At 43.9% G+C, this 19,708-nt stretch overlaps 1 protein-coding gene across 2 annotated transcripts in view; it reads left to right on the plus strand.

Moving 5' to 3' along the window:
- The window catches only part of asb5b (ankyrin repeat and SOCS box containing 5b), a 194,575-nt gene extending 176,958 nt beyond the window's left edge, over window positions 1-17,617 (plus strand). Inside the window, exons 2-8 of one of the 2 annotated variants that reach the window (XM_041185410.1) lie at window positions 1,193-1,272; window positions 2,825-3,058; window positions 5,077-5,184; window positions 6,581-6,731; window positions 9,350-9,484; window positions 12,142-12,333; window positions 15,091-17,617. In XM_041185410.1, the coding sequence (XP_041041344.1) occupies window positions 1,193-1,272; window positions 2,825-3,058; window positions 5,077-5,184; window positions 6,581-6,731; window positions 9,350-9,484; window positions 12,142-12,333; window positions 15,091-15,218 (1,028 nt within the window). In that variant the 3' untranslated portion in view covers window positions 15,219-17,617. The remainder of the gene's footprint in view (window positions 1-1,192; window positions 1,273-2,824; window positions 3,059-5,076; window positions 5,185-6,580; window positions 6,732-9,349; window positions 9,485-12,141; window positions 12,334-15,090) is intronic. The other variant, XM_041185411.1, reaches the window with a different exon arrangement.
- The last annotated feature ends 2,091 nt before the right edge of the window (window positions 17,618-19,708 follow it).

Raw genomic sequence — 19,708 nt, forward strand, 5'->3', positions numbered from 1 at the left:
TAAGGTATCAGAAGCGTGTCAGTACATAGCAGAGCAGCACTCGAAAGGGAGAAAATTGAGGATGGGGATAAGCACTAGATTATCTCTGTAATAGAGAAGCACAGTAATCGTCTTGTTTCATCGACTTCTATTTTGACAATATCAAACAAAGACATAAGATATAATTCCCCGTACAGAACAGCAGTCAGAGGTTGAAGAATCAGGGTTATAATATTGTAGTCATATGTCCAAACTGCACTTCCTGTGAACATGATCCCCATTTCCCCCCCAAAAAAATGTGAGATTGCAGAATCAAGCCTATACTCCTCAAATCTCTGCTACAACTTTATTGATGAGTGCCTGAATTCATTATTGTTCAGAAAATAATTTCAAGAGCAGAATTTACCAAACTGCTGGAATTCACTAAATGCATCTTTTGCAGTGACATATCACTTTAATATCCCCAGTGATCTCAACAACTTTCTTTTAGCTGCAAAGAAATAAAACACAAAGATATTCACTTAAATGACCCGCAGTGTAAGTGTATCCACAGTCAGCATGAAGTTGAATGGCCTGTTAGCTGACGAATGCAGCACGACATTGGCACAAAGTTAAAAGCAAAATACCACGGATGCTAGAAATCTGAAATAAAAACAGAAAATGCTGGAAAAACTCAGCAGGTCCGACAGCATCTGTGGAGAGAGAAACAGAGTTAACGTCTTGAGTCCGTATAACTTGATATGGAGTTAGTGCCTTCCCAGCCTACTTGTTTTGATTTAGCTCGTGTATTAAACAAAATAATATATGTTACCATGGATGCAATCACTGAAGTGTGGGAAATTTTAAAATCAGTCATTTGGCAGAAATAATGGACTTGGTTTCACAGGAAATCAATTGAGAGCTCATACCGCACGTTGCCAAAAATATAGCTTTTGTTTATTTCATTGGTGTGACCAATAAACGTGATCTTGCTTGGTGCATCTCAACATACCTTTGTAGGAAAAATTGAAAATTGATGTTGTCACAAAGTGTTTACTTATTTAATTCACTTACTAAACTTTCTTGAAGTGCAATAAACAACATTTTTTTCCTCTTGTTGGATGAGATGTGTTTTGACACTACAAATGACATGTAATAGAAACTCCCTTCACCAGAACTTTTATCCCACTCTGACTACCTATTTTATTTATCATCTTATTTTCTTCTTGAACAGGTTCCTGGGCTGACCGTTCACCTCTACATGAGGCAGCCAGTCAGGGACGCCTTCTGTCCCTCAAAACTTTGCTTGCACAGGTAGGTGATTGCGCATTGTGGTGAGTTACATATGTTATAGTGTAACCCTTTGATCATCAGTCTTTTACAGTTGTTTTATGCCTGAGAAGTGTCTCTATTTATATATAAATTTTGGGGGGTTTTTTTGGTAATTAAAATCATCTTATCCATCATCAGAAAGCACAAGGCTTTGGCGGAAAGTAATCTCCCCAGCCTTTCTTCTCCTTTTCGGTGTTAGCCATAGTTCAGTTGTAACATTCTCTCTAGAAGCTTAGGCTCAAGTCCCACTCCAGAGAGCTGAGCACGTAATCCAGACTGTCACTCCAGTTCAGTATTGGGGGAGTGCTACATTGTCAGCAGTGTTGTCATTTGCATGAGACATCGTTAAACTGAGTCCTTGTCTGCCCACTTGAGTGGACATATAAGATCCCACGGCGCTATTTCAAAGAAAAACAGGGTACCAAGTCTCCTGACCAAATTGTATCCCTCAACCAACTAAAACCGATTATCTGGCCATCATCTCATTGGTGTTTTTGGGGCCATGTTGGGACCATGTTGGGACCAAATTGGCTGCCACACCTTCCCACCTTATAACCATGAATACACCTCAAAAGTACTTCACGACTTGTTATGTGCTTTTGGAGCTCCAAATGATTTGTAAAGCTCTATTAGATACAACTAGATACTCTATTAGATACAACTAGATACTCTATTAGATACAACTAGATACTCTATTAGATACAACTAGATACTCTATTAGATACAACTAGATACTCTATTAGATACAACTAGATACTCTATTAGATACAACTAGATACTCTATTAGATACAACTAGATACTCTATTAGATACAACTAGATACTCTATTAGATACAACTAGATACTCTATTAGATACAACTAGATACTCTATTAGATACAACTAGATACTCTATTAGATACAACTAGATACTCTATTAGATACAACTAGATACTCTATTAGATACAACTAGATACTCTATTAGATACAACTAGATACTCTATTAGATACAACTAGATACTCTATTAGATACAACTAGATACTCTATTAGATACAACTAGATACTCTATTAGATACAACTAGATACTCTATTAGATACAACTAGATACTCTATTAGATACAACTAGATACTCTATTAGATACAACTAGATACTCTATTAGATACAACTAGATACTCTATTAGATACAACTAGATACTCTATTAGATACAACTAGATACTCTATTAGATACAACTAGATACTCTATTAGATACAACTAGATACTCTATTAGATACAACTAGATACTCTATTAGATACAACTAGATACTCTATTAGATACAACTAGATACTCTATTAGATACAACTAGATACTCTATTAGATACAACTAGATACTCTATTAGATACAACTAGATACTCTATTAGATACAACTAGATACTCTATTAGATACAACTAGATACTCTATTAGATACAACTCTTTCTGTTAATGCTTGCGTTAAAATGAAATGAAATATGTAAGAAGGAAGATCTCTTTTAAAAAATCACTGTATCTATTGACTGTCAGTACGATGCTGCAGCTCATTCATTGCAGACTGGCCGTGGCCCGACTTTTACACATGCTGACCGTTTTTGATGCTATACCAGGAAATGTGTTGGGCTACAGTGTTGGTGCAAAGGAAAGTCTTGGAATCTCAACAGAAGGACTGTTTGGACCCCAGCCTCAACTCAAAAGCTGGGCTGGATTCAGTGGAGCCCCCTTGAGCGGGCAAGCTGGCACATGGGCTCGGAGAGTCAGATTCCCAGCGGCAGGAGTAAGTGGATTAAGTCAGCAGTGGGAAGGTAGCAAAATGGGAGCCTTTCTTGCTAGTGTCAGGAAGCCCATTGATATGCTGAATTGCCCACATGCATATAATTTAAATGCAATTCAACGCAATTTAATCCTGCCTCCCCGATTTAGTGCACCACACATATGTCTTTTGCGCCTTCAGTCACCCACCCAGTGCAAGCTGGTGACCTGTATGTGGCTTCCTCAAATCACTGTCAGAGTCCTTTGGACTCCCAGGAGACTTGAGACACAGGGGCATTGGATTGATCTTGGAAACAGGTTCCCTGTGTAAAAACTTGCTGAGCTGACACTTTGAGGGGCGAAGCCTCAGGCAGGAAATTCAAAAACTCAGCAATACAGTCTGTGTGGAAGTGGGCGGCACATCTGCTCTCATGTCAGGACCCAGCTCTAGCATCACTCTAACTAATATTTAAAGTGCCTGCAGTGGCCACAGGAGATATTTGCGATCGCAAGACGGCGGGGGGGATCTTTTCATGAGTGGAACGTGCCATCAACTGAAAACACAGCAGCAACAGATAGGCTATAAAAGGGCCTGCTGGACAAACAGGGAGGCTCTGAATCATGGCCAAACCTTTCCTTCCAAACTCCAGTGCCTCAATAATCTCGATTTTTTTTTTCTTTGGTTGAACAGATTGTGACTCTCCCCACCGCCCCCCTTCAAACCTCACCCGTCATCACTCCCTACCATATTATTTACTGTCATTCACCAACACCTCCACCGCACCCAGGACTCCAGTCTCTTCCTACGTCACTCCCCCATTCCCCTAACCCCACCCTCTGTCCTCCCTTGGGTCTTCCACTTCCCCATGTCCCTGATCCCACTCCACACATCCCTCCCCCACCCACCCCCAGCTCACCACCGACGCTGCCATTCTCCTGCTCCCCTCCCTTGTGGGACAGAGCTCAACAAAGAAAGCCGCTGACCTCAGACACAACTGCACAAAGCCGACTGTTGCACGCCACATTTAAACAATTGTGAGGCAGCTGCCACAAGATTCCGGTGCGCCGCTGAGTTAATCTTGAAGGTAGTACCTAATTATAAGAAGTTTTAACATCATGAGTGTTTAAGGCACGCAAACGTATTACAAGTAGGAACCTGCCATGAGATGGCATGAGGCTGATCTGCCACTACCATTGCCATGCCACTAACTGAATTTCTCCATCTCTACCCACCAAAGGGAAACCGAAATTTCGGCTCTTGCCACGTTTCTCGCTCTAGCAGGCTCCATAAAATACTGTCTGTCGTGGCAGCATGGGAACCATCCACCCAGCCTGTACTTCTTCATTCATGAGCACTGGAGGGAAGGCACCGGCTGGACTGTGACACCTCAGACCCTCAGTTGAACCCATTGATGCCACTGGGTGATCTTTTGTGATGGCGGAGTAATCCTCTCCCTGGGCTTTGGGGCGTCTTTTTCTTTTTGCGCCGGAGCACCAGAAATTCAGACGCTGGAGATTTAAACTGCAGAGATTTCTTAAAATGTCCGCAAGATGATTTCCAACTCTGACACAGGGCTGGCGGCCCTTTAAAAATGGCAGCAGCTCCTGCACGGCCTTCAGGTAATTCGGGCTTCCCGATGTCAGAGCCGCCCCGGCCCTGCCACACAACCTGGCGGCAAGTCTGCGTCTCCCCCATTCATGAGATTGCCGCCATGTAATCAGGCTTGGCTGACCACCACAGACCCACGCCAGGTCCCTGACCACTTCTGGGCCCACTGACGAGTACGGCGACGATAGGACTAAATCCAGTCCACTACATTTAAATGTGAGTGTTTGTTCTCAGCGGAGACATCTCCAGACAGGAGGAAAGGGAGCTTTGCCTAGATAACTGCTGAGCAGCTAGTTTGGGAGTGGATGAGATGTGAAGAGCAGAAAGAAAACTATTTAAAATTAAAGCAGTGCAAATATTTGCAATTTTTTTTTTAATTGTGATCTATCTTAACATTTTGATGAAACCGTTATAACTTTTGTTGTGTGCTCCAGGGTCACAGTGCCAACACACTGACGATAGATCACGTTTCTCCACTCCATGATGCCTGTCTGGGGAACCATGTAGCATGTGCAAAGGCCCTAATAGAAGCAGGTGCCAATGTGAGTATCTTGACACAATGGGCTTGAATCAAATTATTATCATCCAATTCTCTCTCTCAAAGGACCATGGATGTTAGGACAACTGGAGTTTTCAAGACAGAAATAGATTTTTGTTAGATAAGGTTCGGTGCACAGGGGAGACAGTGTGGGCTCCTTGGCCAACTCAGCCCAATCTCTTTGGCGCTGGCCTACATTGGAGGGTGGCCCTCTGCCCCACAAAAGACCACAGCCTTCTTCATTGAATCTCTCTCAGCAGCAGTTCAATCACTGCTTCATTGACTGAAACCACTCTATTGCAAGCCCTTTCTCTTGCCCCTGACATATCTCACCCCCTTCAGATGCAGGGCAGTTTTCAGGGTGACTCACAGCCCTTGAAGCTGGTGCTGGATAACCTGCCCTTTGACCCTGTTAACGATCAAGCACGTTACTCACTGTGCATCCCGGCAATATCCTAATGAGCTTTATAGCACCAGATCATCTCTCTGTGTGCTACAGGTGCATGCAGGGCACAGGGAACATCACTCCAGCATGCCCCTGAGTTAGAGCTGCAGTTCTACCTGATGTCGCTGCACTTCAGTGACCCTCCAAGTGGGATCAGTCTGCTTTGGGAGGCAATTTGAGGGCAATACCTTTACTTTATAAACACCTCAGGCCAGCCAATCGAAACATTGGTTGAATTTTATCAGCTGAGTGGGGTCACTGGTGTCAGGACGAAAAGCAGATCCTGAGGTCGCACTTGCCGGCAGCGAGAGCCTCCTAATTGGCTGCCTGTGGGCCTGCCATCCAGAGTTAAGGATGTCAGACAGGCTCCTGATGCTGCCAGCCCAATCGCAGTGCACGGCAGCTCTGAAGAATCAGCAGAGCCACCGGGAGAGGTGGTCGCTGCTGAAGAGTGTGGGAGCCCTTGGGCCTACAGCAGGTAGGTGAAGAAAAATATTTTAAAAGTTCACAGGGCCAAGGGTCGGAGGTCATTGGGACCGTGGATGCTGCTTCCCTGCCTGCAGCCCCTACTTTGGCCTGTGAGGTCTCTCTCCCCCAAAGCTGTCACTGGGAGGTTGCCTCTTGCAGCTTTCACACGTGGTAGGAAGTCGCCCCGGCATCGGCAAAATGCCAATGGCAAGGTAACATGGGCCTTAATAGTGCTTTAACATATATAAACTTGCTGCCTGCTTTCTTGGGGTGGCAGCCTGTCTGCTTCCGGTCCCGCTGTTGGTAAAATGCCCTGTCACAGTCCTGCATCAGGGAGCTAACCTGACCCGTCTCTCCACGATTTTACCAGTCCCCATGCCTCCAAACCCGCCCAGGAGCCATTATTCAAATCTATGCATTCATGCAGAATATCTCCCCAGTATAATGTATAGCTTAGCTAATGCTTTTGTAATGTATTTGTTAATAGGTCAATGCTACTACTATTGATGGAGTGACTCCCCTGTTCAATGCATGTTCCAGTGGCAGCGCCAGTTGTGCAGAGCTTGTATTGCAGAATGGTGCCAAAGTACAAGGGCAGGACTGTTGGGCTTCAGCCATTCATGAGGCATCAAGCAAAGGTCAGTGGTCGATTCACACCGGCGCCTTTTCTTTTCTAAGACAAAAAAAAATACTGTGGAGGCTCAAAATCTGGAATGAAAACAGGGAAATGCGTGCAGGTCTGGCAGTGTCTGTGGAGAGGGAAACGGAGTTGATGTTTCAGGTTAATGACGTTTGACGAGCACAGCATTTTCTTTTTTCACTTTTTTTACCTTTTATTTACATTTCACCAAACTTCATTCACGTTCAAACATTTTGTGTGTGAGGTTACAGCATACACATTATTATGCATACGTACTGGGGAGATGGTGGTGTAGTGGACCGGTGATCCAGAGGCCCAGGATATGCTGTGGGGACACGGGTTCAAATCTCACCAAAGCAGCTGGTGGAATTTAAATTCAAATGCATAAATCTGGAATATAAAGCTAGCCTTAGTAATGGTGGCCAGGAAACCATTATCGACTTTTGTACAAACCCATCTGGTTCGCTAATGCCCTTGAAGGAAGGAGATCTCCCATCCTTACCTGGTCTGGCCTACATGTGACTCCAGACCCACAGCAATGTGGTTGACTTTGAACTGCCCGCTGAAATGGCCTAGCAAGCCACCCATTTCATGTGCAACTGGTGCTGAGCAACAAATGCTGGCCCTGCCTGCGGCACTTACATCCCACGAGTGAGTAAAGAAAAAAAAAATACTCTAGTAACGTTATGCAATGCATGCAAATGATAAGCAAAAGGACAAAAATCTTCCACAATGCACAACAGCAGCCGTAGACACAATAAACAGGGAAACAGGTGAGACGCTGAAAAGTACGTGAGCCGTGAGGCTGATAATGATGCTACAGTTGTGCTGTTTTTTGCCATTATGTAGAAATGAATAAAAGTTATTGTGAAGGACATGGTTAAGAAACATAGGAATACAAGTAGGCCATTTAACCCCCTTGAGCGTGGTCTGTCATTCAGTTAGATCATAGCTGACCTGTACTTCAGCTCCATTTACCCAGCTTTGCTCCATGTCTAGGGGGGCGTCAGTGGTGTAGTGGTAATTTCGCTGGGCTAGTAATTTAGATGCAGCGCAGGATAATAGACATGAGCTCGAATCCCACATGGCAGCTGGTGGAATTTAAATTAAAATCTGGTAGTCTCGGTAATGGTGACCATGACAACGATCACCGCTTGTGTAAAAATCCATCCGATTAACTAATGTCCTTTCGGGGAGGAAATCTGGCATCCTTACCTGGTCTGGCCTACATGTGACTCCAGGTCCATGGTAATGTGGTTGACTCTTAACTGCCCTCTGAAATGGCCTATATGCCAATCAGTTCATGTGCAGTTGGGGAAAGGTAAAAAATGCTGACTTTGCCTGTGATGAAAACATCCCATGCAAGAATAAATAAAAGATTAAAAATCCCGTGATATGCTTACCGAATAAAACAGAACATTGGGCTTTTTCAGGAACTTTCTGCAGAAGCACCTGCAGCAGTTTGATCTTGGTGAAGTCCCAGCCATTTCTTCCCAGAACAGCTTTAAGAGCAATCTTCCCTGCCTCAAATCCTGGCCTCATGCAAGTGAACCAGCTCAGTGCAGAGCAGATGCTCAGGCCACATGAGAAGCAGGGGTCCTGGCTCCAGTGGATCCAGATTGCCTTGTCAGACTCTGCACCATGGGGGTAAAGTATTTTTTTTCCGGGGCTCTTTGTGAAATTTTCTCAGTGAGTCTGCTCCGCCATTCAATATGACATGATTGATCTTGAATTGCAACTCCACTTTCCTGCCTGCTCCCCATATCCCTTGATCCCCTGAGAATCCAAAAATCTGCCCATTTTAACCTTAAGTGCATTCAATGATTGTGCATCCACAAGCTTCTGGGGCAGAGAATTCCAAAGATTCGCAACCCTTTGAGTGAAAAAAAATTCTCCTTATCTCAGTCCTAAATCTGAAACTATGGCCCCTTGTTCTAGATTCCCTAGCCAGGGGAAACAATGTCTCAGCATCTATCCTGTCAACCCTTTAAAATCTTGAATGTTTCAATGAAATCACCACTCATTCTTCTAACTCCAGAGAATATAGACCCAGCCTCTCATCACTGGACAACACTCTCATCCTTTGGACCAATCTAGTGAACCTTTCTCCAATGCAAGTATATCCTTCCATAAACATGGAGACCAAGCTTGCACACAGTATTCCAGGTGTAGTCTCACCAAAGCTCCATATAATTGTAGCACTTCTTTATTCTTGTCCTCTGCTTATCACACACGCATACATTTATAGAGCAGATATTCCATGCTCAAACTGAATTGGAGAATATTCTAAAGTGTGACAAGAAGTCAGTCTGTCCAGAATTCAGTGTGACCAGAAGTCAGTGTGACTCATATAGGGAATGCACGTTATATCCTGGACTTTGGCCTGTTGGTCTAGCAGTATGATTCTCACCTGGTATGCAGTAGATTCTAGAGGTCAAATCCCAGACAAGCTCCACATTTCTTTCTATGTCAAACAGAACTTTGGATAAAATGTTCCTGAACTATACCTCTGGAAGCAGTTAATACTGTATGGTTGCTTATATTTCATAAAAATGAACTTTTTACTACTTTCTCAATCAATGGTTAGCATTGCTAAATCTCTGACATTGTGACCAGGTCGCAGCGAATGTATGCAAGTGTTGATCTCCTGGGGTGTGGACATTGACCTGGACATCTCTCATCAGGGAACTCCCCTTTATGTAGCTTGTGTCCATCAACAGTTTTTTTGCATTAAGAAGCTTCTTCATGCAGGTGAGACAGTTACCATAACAGTTTGGATTTAGTTGCCATATATTCCGGGAGGTGGGGAGATATTTAATTATTATTATTAAGGTCTTTTTTGTTCCTATTGAAAATACCGAAGATCTGAATTGATTTACTGAAGACCACCCTCCAGGGGTCATTCAGTTCTTCAACTGTATCAATTTAAGATTAAATGTCACTGCTGTAACAAAAAGTTACAAAAAATTATCAGGCCTAATTAATTAGCTATTTGTAATTTTGGAATATAGCTTATTCATCCATCACTTAAAATGATGCAGCAACTGGTCTGTGCTCACATTTATGTGCCACATAAAGCTTCCTCCCACCCATTTTCATCTAATCCAATCAGCATATTCTTCTAAGATAAAAGCAAAATACTGCGGATGTTGGAAATCTAAAACAAAAACAAAAATACCTGGAAAAACTCAGCAGGTCTGACAGCATGCTGTCAGACTTGCTGAGTTTTTCCAGGTATTTTTGTTTTTGGTGCAGCATATTCTCCTGTTCCTTTCTCTCTCATCCACTTATCTAGCTGCCTCTTAAATGCTGTTCTGCTCAACTACTTCTTGTGGTAAAGAAGACAGAGACAGGACTGGGACCAAAATCTGCAGAAAACAGTTCAGGTCACTTCCCAGACCAGGGCCACTTGAAGGATTACTGGGGGGCAAGATTCTGTCAAAGCTGGGAGCTTCCCAACATCAGACTGCTCCCCACATCCCACCCTCTCCACTGAGGCTGAAACCCCACAAGGTAACTGGAGGTGGCCTCCTGGCAGCAGGCCAGAGGGGACCAGCAATGCCTCCTTTAAATCCCCTGCTCAGAGTCACTGGGATCGGGGAAACCTAAACTGTGGCCCATAAGCAAACCCTCCCTCATCCCCCCTCCCCCCAACCTACCCCAACAATGAAGGCCTGCTGGTTGCTAGCTATGGCCATTCATGTTTAAACTTTCATCAGTCTTCAGAGAGCACCTCCATTTTGAGGCAGCCTCGCTGTCCCCTACGTGCATCAGCAGTGCCACCCTTAGGGGTGCAGTTGCCAGCATTCCATAGCTTTGACCCTCTGGTTGGACCTCCGGCCGCAGGAACTTACCCGCCATCCTTAATTGACTGCATCCCACAAGATTGCGACACCATGTGGCCAGCAGACACCATCAGGGTGCCCGCTTTTGGTCCCAAAGGCAGTAAAGTTTCAAAGCTGTTAAGATTCTGCCCAGACAGTGGCAAACGCTCACTTTGAAATCGTCTGGAGATTGAATGATAAAAATGAACAAAAGCAAGGATCTTACTGTTGGTAAAGTCTTCGATCTGCTGAGCGTGAAATGTAGAGCCTCAAATTCTCTTTCAAAATTCAATTGATCTCAAGCAGATGATTGTTCATAGTTTCCCTGGGTTTGGGAGGGGAAAATCAGTTCCCAGTCCTGATCACGACCTGTGATTCCAGCTGGAAAGCTAGGTTCAGGTGAGGCTCAGGTGTGATGCTTATGCAACCGCCGAATCATCATATAGGGAATGGTGCCCATGAACCTATACCCTATACCCTCAGGAAGTAGTCGATTGGATAGAATAGCCTGTTCCTATGCCTGGGTATGTTGGACACAGCACTTAGAGGAAAATCAGACCTAAGCGATTGTACATCTGCCAAATTATCTCTCCAATTAAATCGCCAACAGGCTATTGAGTGACCTCCTCTGCGCATTAGGCCAATAAAATCTGACATGGTCAGGCGCAGGAATGGGATAAATGCCCTCGAGGTTTCAAGACAGCTTGACAGGGAAGAAATTATGTAGAAAAAGATTAATGAGGGATGAGAAAAAGAATCTTTAACTTTTTCTTTGAATTCAGCCTTCCTATCCCCATAAAGGCTGGCAGTTTGAGGTCTTCAGGACTTTATGGCTGGGAATTTTCTTAGACCTACTACAGAACTGCACAATTGCAGAAGCTCCACTTGCATATATTAGCAGGGTTACTGATGCACCACCTTTGGCAAAGCAGGGGCAGTCCTGAGAAAACTCTAAGCCCACATCACTCCGCCAACATCAGTGATAGGAAGAGCCCCTGCGTTCTGGAGCAGCTTGACCCATTTAACATGAACTGCAACCCTGGCATGCTCAGGAGTTACTGAAGCATTTGCCATTCTCTGAAGGGCCACCGTGCTGCTGGCAAAATCAGAAAGCTCAAACCCCGCTGCAGGAACTTGACTGCAAATTCTAGGCTGCCACTTCAGTGTAATACTGGGGGAATGCTGAACTTTCGGAGGTGCCATCATTTGGATGACGCTTTGAATTGAGGCTCCGTTTGCCCTCGCAGATGGGTGTATTAGAGCCTACTCAACTATTTGAGGAGAAGCAATGGAGCTCTCCCTGGTGCATTGCCCAATATTTATCTCTCAACCGACATCACTGAAACAGATGGCCTTGTCATTATCAAATTGCTATTTGTGTGAGCTTGCTGTGAGCGAACTGGTTGCCCCCTTTCCTACTTTATAACAGTGGCTACACTTCAAAAATACTGCGTTGGCTATAAAGTACTTCGGAATGTTCTGAGGTTTTGAAAAGTGCTAATAGATGCAAATGTCTTTCTTTACACTGCCTGAATGAAGTGACGCTGTTGTTGTGTCATGTGTTGCTTTTTATCCCGACTGCAGGAGCCAATGTCCAGAAAGGTAAACATCTGGAGACCCCCTTACATGCTGCTGCCCGGCAATCCAATCCAGACATTGTTAAGATGCTGCTCGACTTTGGAGCAGACATCAGTGCCAGAAATGCAGATGCTGAGAGGCCCATCGATGTGGCTGTCACCAGTAGTCCAGTGGATAGGTTGCTTCTGCATTATGAAGGTAATGTGCTTATAGTTGCAAAGTGAAAAGCTATACCAGGGAGGAGAGGGAGCATAAGTAGGTGATGTTTTGTGAAATGGTTGGCCTTCAGTTCCAGCTCTCAGCCATCATCATCCTTCATATATAATGAGTTGTTATGACCTGGAATTCACTATCTGAATAAAGAGGTGGAAGCAGATTAAATATTAATTTCAAAAATAAGTTGGATTTGTATTTAAAAAGGGGGAAAAAATAGGGTTATGGTGAGCGAGCAGGGAAATGGGACTAATTGGATAGCTTTTTCAAACAACCGGCACAGGTATGGGGAGCTGAATGGCCTCCTTCTGTGCTGCAAGATTATACATATGATTCTGTTTTGAAAAATGATGGAAAGCTCCCTCCCAAATTAATTTCTGGATCTTGGTTTAACCATCAGATGGAATAGCCAAGTGTATGCTGTGGGGGGTTGGGGGTGGTGGTGATGAGTCACTCATTCCCTTCCAAATGGAAATAAGGAAAGTCAATCACATTTCTGAAATCCTCTCCCTAAACCTCTTTGCCGCTCTTTCCTTTTTTAAGTCACTCCTTGAAGCCTACATCTTTGGCTAAGCCTTTGAAAACCTGTCCTAGTACCTCTTTATGTGTAGTGGTGTCAAATATCTGATAAAGCTCCTGTTAAGCACCTTGAGAAGTTTTTAACTGCATTATAGGTGCTATATAAATGCAAGTTTTTGTTGATCACGCGATATTGCTATAAATCCACCATGGGTCAGCAGGAGCATAAAACCTTGCTGATTTTGTTTTTGGTTCAGGCAGATCAGCTCAGGATTGAAGTTGGGGTGTTTCTGGCCTGTCAGGCTCGGTACTGGTGATTACAGTTCTCCCCACTGGTTTAAAAAAACTGCACGTGAATCAAATAGGTGTAAATGGTTTCAATGATGATGAATGTAGCCAAGCAATGGACTCATCCAATTTATGTGGACTTTCACGTTGCTGCCAAATTAACTAGAGCATTTGCTTTTAGGAAGCCTTGGTGCTGAAATGAATGCAGAATCCTCATCAGAAATGAGGCCTGTGTCCATTTTGAAACCAGTTTGCTAAACTCATTTAAAGCGATCAGACTTTATGCTGCTCAATCTCCAATTAGAATTTCAGTCTCAGGCATGGCTTGAGCAGAGGTCCTTAACAGAGATGCAAGAAGCCCCCAGAGAGTGTTTTATTAAAATCTTACCTTAATGTGAAGCCAGGAGGAGCAGAAAGGCTTTTCCAGCCTCCAAAATTAATTATTTGGGCTGGTTGCTGGCTTGCTCTTAGCCACACAATCCTTCCCTCCTGTTTGCCTGCCCTCCACCAAACCTCGTCCTTGCCTGTGTGCTGAAGTCAAAAGGGTCTATACCAATGAGATGTTTCTGGCCATCCGATTGATGCTCGCATCTTGTCTGAGTTATTCCATTGAAGCCCAAGGACAAATTTGGGATCCTCAAAAATACAAGACCTGATGCAAATAGCACTATGTGGCAAGAAAGATTTTTGGCCTACATTGGTTTACAACTTGCTATGAGAAACTAAAGTTCATGCATTGGGCGTGCAGTGACTGCAATGATCAAGTTTCAATAGTTGGCCATCACACAGCACACAACAAGTTAAAGGAACATAAGAAAGGGAGAAGGCCATTTTGCTCCTGGAACCTGCTCTGCCAATCATGAGCCTGATCTGCGATCTAAATCCGCATATCCACGTTTATATCTGAACACATTTGGTTAATACAAATCTATTAATCACAGACATAAAATCAACAATTGATCTAGCTTTTATATAATGTTTTTAATCTAGTAAAAATGATAGGGTGTCTCACAAGAGTATTATCAAACAAAATTTGATACTGAGCCATGTAAGTATAGGGGAGATGATCAAAGCCTTTGTCAAAGGGTTAGGTTTTAAGGAGAGTCTCAAAGGAGAAGAGAGGGATCGAGAGATTTAGGGAGGGAATTCCAGAGCTCATGGCCAGGATTTTTCCTATGGCGGACAAGCTGGGCGGGGGGCAGGTGGGGAGATGATTGCTGCCCGTGTTTGACTCCGCGCTGCCATTTTACACAGACAGGCCAATTAAGGCCCACATGCGCGCAGAAGAGCTCAGCAATCTCCCTGAGGCATGGAGCTGCCTCAGGGAGATTGAATGGACATTAAAATAATTAAAGAGTTGAATTAAAATTTTATCTAAACATGAGTAGGGACATGTTTTTATATCTATGAAAATGTATTTATTTATTTAATAAAAGCTTCAGGGAACCTCATCCCGCTGAAAAACGGGAAGGCTGCTTGGGCTTTCCGCCTGCCCATCAACCTTAAGGTTGGATAGGTAGCGTTCTCAAGTGGCTCAATTGATTTCTTACTGGCCTTAACAGGCAGCTTACATTTCGGTGGGTGTGCAGACGACTCCAGCTGCGCGCCCACCGAACAAAATATTATGATGGTGCGCCTTGGCATTGGGATGCATGCCTGACGTCATTGCGCATCATTTTATGTGTTGGCGTGTCAGGCCCGCCATCACACGCCGACCGGAAGATTCTGCCCCACGTCCCAGGTGGCTGAAGGCATTTCCACCAATGGTGAAGTGATGAATATTGGGGGTGGGCATTTTACAGTGCCATGTATTCCCGAGTGGCACTGTCAGTCTGTCAGTGTTCCAACATTACCAACATTCTGTGCATGAACTATAAGGAATGTGTGTCCCATCTTTTCTGGCTGCTACTTTATCTTAGCATGCTTTAATTACAGCAACGCCGAGCTCCCTCTGCCAGCTGTGCCGCCTGTGTGTCAGAGGTTGTCTCGGGAGAGCCCGTCTACAGCTCATTTCACAGCTGGAACTACCCAAACTACTGAAGGACTTTTTGCAGCATAAATAGCCCGCTTCCCTCCTATTCCGACAGTCTGTGTGGGAAGCTGATTTCAGGTCTCGGCTCTGCTCTTTTCTGTAAATAGCGTTGTTGAAAAACTGTTGCAAAGTAGTACAATGGCAAATTGTTGTAACCCCTGTTTGTAGGCCATTTTCCCAGTCTGTGCAGAAGAAAGTGTAACACTGGACTATTAAACAAATTGGGTCGGCTCTAGTCCACAGTGAGACCACTGAATTTCTCCCTTTCTTTCACATAAGCAGTGGGGGAGGAATTGGTCCCCATCATGCCTATTGCTTGGCCGTAAAATTCATGTTAGGTGCAAGGGGTGGTATCAATCACTGGGCGCAATTTCAAAATTCATGTTAGGTGCAAGGGATGGTATCAATCACTGGGCGCAATTTCCTGCACCTGATCCCTACTTCGGAGAATTCTAAGTGCCTGGACCGAGGACCCAGCTTTAGGATGCCAATGCCAAATTCATCCAAAACTGCTACAAATTCAGTATGGGCCAGTCACACTACACTCGTTTCTTCAGGCCTACCAAGGCCGAACAGGCTGTTTGTTTTTTTCACTTACCTTGATGTGGACCCAGGAGGGACAGAAAGCGCTCCTCGTGGTTCCACAGCAACACCGTGGGCTGTTTCCAGCCTATGATCATAACTGCTCCTCACTCTCAGCCATTCATGTCCATCCCCTAGGCCTACCAGTGAAAGACCTGACTTTGGCGAGCTTCATTTAGAATGCCTGATTCAAGATGCACAGCCTGCTTCACGCTGGTTGTTGGTACGAAACCAATTTCTTCCCCACATATGGCTATTTCTCTCCCTTTGCTTTAATCCTTTTGGTCACAATTTAATACCATCTCGTTTCCTTCACAACATAACTTCAGTTCTGACCTTCTTTATCATCTTGGACCCACCTCTCCCAAACACAAGTGACGTTACCACCACTGGTGGGCATGCACAAGCTAAATGATTGTTGCTGCTGAGACACTGGGGAACAAATTTAACCTAACAGGCATTCTACCTAATCTTGTAGGTTGCCTGTGAGTTCCAAATTGCCTCTGTCGTGTGAGCAACTGGAATTTCTACTGCACTCATTGCAATAGGATTAAAATTAAATTCAAATTTTTGGCAACAATCAAAACACTGGAAATATGAGCTTTTTTCAATATTTTTAAAATGTACTTTCTCTATTTTAGGCCCTTTTTATTACCTATTATTCCTTCACTGAGATGTTACTTACTCCCATTATCCCACCAATATTGCTCTTCATTTTTTTTCATGATAGACAGTTTATAAAAGTGCCCTGAAATTATTCTGACTTTCTGCTATCTTCCTCACCTCCTCTCTGTGAGGCACCACTTTACCTTCATCTTAATCGACATTCACCCTTATCCTCTTGGGTGCCTTCGCTTTGTGGGACACATAAGATGTGTGGACATAAATCCCACGAGTCATGGTGCAGTTGTACATAAACAGGCTGTACCTTTTAGTAGGTTTTACCGAAAAATATTCCCAAGCAAATTTTTTTATTCAACTGACCTGACTGTTGCGGACAAAATGATAATAGTAAGGCCCAAAAGAATTCATTAGGCATACACCTCAAAATAAGATATTAAATACAAACTGATCCTCCCACAACTGGTGATAATTGCCTGTGTTTGGCGAAGTGATAACCACCTGCTCAACCGTGAGTTAGTTCAATTCTTCTATCCCGAATGCCTTGGTTGAATTGTCTCTTTAAACCTCAGAGAGGTTGGTTGGTGGAAATCTTTGAATTTTTCCCTCAAGGAGAGGAAATCTATTGCCTTCTACTTATCTGTGTTACTTGAAAATAACTAATGACCTCTGGCCGCCTCGAGTCTACCCCACTGTTCAAATAGATCATCATTGCGGCCTTAATTTCAATTTCCTGCCTAGCCTTCGTAACCCTTGACTGCCTTGTAGATTAATAATCCGTCTAATATGATTCGTTTAGTCTCCTGCTCTTACCATCCAGTCATCTCCTGATCTCTACCCAAATACTTCACAGTGTATTCCCCTGGTTTCCTTCCCTCTTTCCCCTTGCTAGGTTTCTTTTTAAATGATGTCCATCTGTAATAATTTTCAGTCCTGAGAAAGGTTCTTAGATCTCAAATATCGATGGACTGACTTCTGTCTCCACAAATGCAGCCTGATCTGCTGAGTATTTCATGGTTTTTCTGTTTTATTATATAAAATGGGGGAGACTGCAGCATAGTGGTAATGTAGATAGACTAGAAATCCAGAGACCCAGAATAATGTTTTGGGGAACATGTGCTCAAATCCTGCTGTGACTGCTGGTGGAATTGGATTTCAATTGATAAAGTCTGGAATTAAAAACGAGTCTTAGTAATGGTGACTGTGAAACAATTATTGATGTTAAAATCCATCGCTTTCACTGATGTCCTTAAGGGAAGGAAATCTGCCATCCTTACCTGGTCTGTCCCACATGTGACTCCAGAGCCACAGTAGGGTGGTTGGCTCTTAACTGCCCACTAAAATGGCCTAGCCAGCTACTCAGTTCAAGGGCAATTAGAGATGGGAAACAAATGCTGGCCTTGTCAGTGACGCCCACATCCCATGAACAAATAAGGAAAAAAAGAAAGATGCCTCAGTCATTGTAGTCACTGTCTAAACTACTGTGATTTTCCTTGGCTCTGATATCACTCAGGATAACATTCATCCCATAGTCTGTTAAACAGCATCAGCTGTGGCTCAGTTGGTAGCAGTCTTACCTTTGAGTCAGGAGGTTTAGGTCCCACTCTTAGAGACTTGAGCACAAAATCTAGCCTGACACTACGATGCAGTACTGAGGGAGTGTTGTTGGAGATGCTGAGATGTTAAACCAAGATTTTGCCTGCCCTTTCAGCTGGATATGAAAAATGCCATGGCACTATTTCAATGAAAAGCAGCGGAGTTCTCTTTGGTGTGCTGGCCAATATTTATCCCTCTACCGTCATCACTAAAAAAACGACATTATTTGGCCATTATCACATTGCTGTTGTGAGGTCTTGCTATATGCAAATTGGCTGCTGTACTTCCTTACAACAGTGAAAGCACTTCAAATAAATGCTAAATTGGGTGTAAAATGCCTTTGGGAGTCCCAAGGTTATTGAAGGCACTTTAGAAGTACAAATCTTTCTTATCGATTGCCACAGCTGAGCCATCCGGGAAGGTTTTGCTTCTTCAGGTATGGGTAAGACACAAAAGGAGCACAATGCTTGGTGCCTTTTCTGGCTGTGGCTTTTATTATGATTATAATTATGTTTGTGGACTCAGGTCATTAATAATGTCCTAAAGAGCCACAGGCATACAGATTCCACCCCCAGCCCCATCGCCACCAACCACCAACCCCCCACCCCACCCCCCAAACCATGTGGTGGGGCCTTGCACCCAGACAGAGAGGTAGAAATCCAAGAGTATCAATGGATCACAGACTTTGGGCCCCACAGGCTGCTGTCCAGAAACAGGAGTCAGATGAAGAACCCCAGCTCCAGTGATCCATGATGGATGGCCCAGTGCGGATGGGGGCTTGTGGTAAAAAGAAAAGTTTTTTCCCTTTTTGAATCCCCTTTACTGTCTGACCTCTCAGCTCCTATTCCCAGAGGAGAAGAGGGGCAGGCACAATGCCTAATACCTACAGCCATAGATCAGTGCCTGAAAGGATCTGCCCAGTGCACCAAAGGGAAATTATACATCAGGCACCACTGATGCCTTCTTCTCTCCTTTGAATAGATGCTCTATGCTTCACTTGTTCGAGGCAAATATCTCAGCACCAACCCCCTCATCAGTTCCCCAGGGAAGATTATTCTAGGTCTGTGCACAAATGCATTGAATCACATTGGTGCAGCAAATATTGGGTAGGCTGGAATCTATGCATGTATCAGTGCCCAATGAGCTTCTTATGTACATATACAAACTGAAAATCATCAATAAACGGTAACATAAATGCAAAAGAAATGTTAAATATTAAAGCTGGGTTATATTGTTAAAGGATTGAAGTTATCGGGCACCCAATTTGAACAGCCCATTCTGTGAAAAGGCTTTCATTTTGAAGGTCATCAATTCTGGAACCTATATATTGGGTTCATGTGTATTTACTGCTTAAAACGACTTCTGTATTATTGTTTTGGCATCATGCATTTGAATTAAAAAAAAAGTTTAAAAGATGCAGCTGATATGATTCTTCATTTGACATTTCCAAATCGTATGTGGAAGGTTCTAATCACTGAGGCACAAGAGAGACATCAAAGCCCTGGAGGAGGTTCAAGGAAGGACAACAAAACCAAACAAGAACAAGGGGTTGATTCTATCCTAAGCTGATGGGCAGAACTGTAGGCCGGAATTTTCTGGCCCTTCCTGCCGGTGGGATCTTCCGGTCCCGCCAAAGTCAATGAACATTTGGATGGCTTGCCGCATCTGCTGTGGGGGAACCCAGCTGGAAAGTTTTGGCCGTAATATTAACATCCACTGACA

Source organism: Carcharodon carcharias, chromosome 4 (assembly GCF_017639515.1).
Source record: "Carcharodon carcharias isolate sCarCar2 chromosome 4, sCarCar2.pri, whole genome shotgun sequence".
NCBI lineage: Eukaryota > Metazoa > Chordata > Chondrichthyes > Lamniformes > Lamnidae > Carcharodon > Carcharodon carcharias.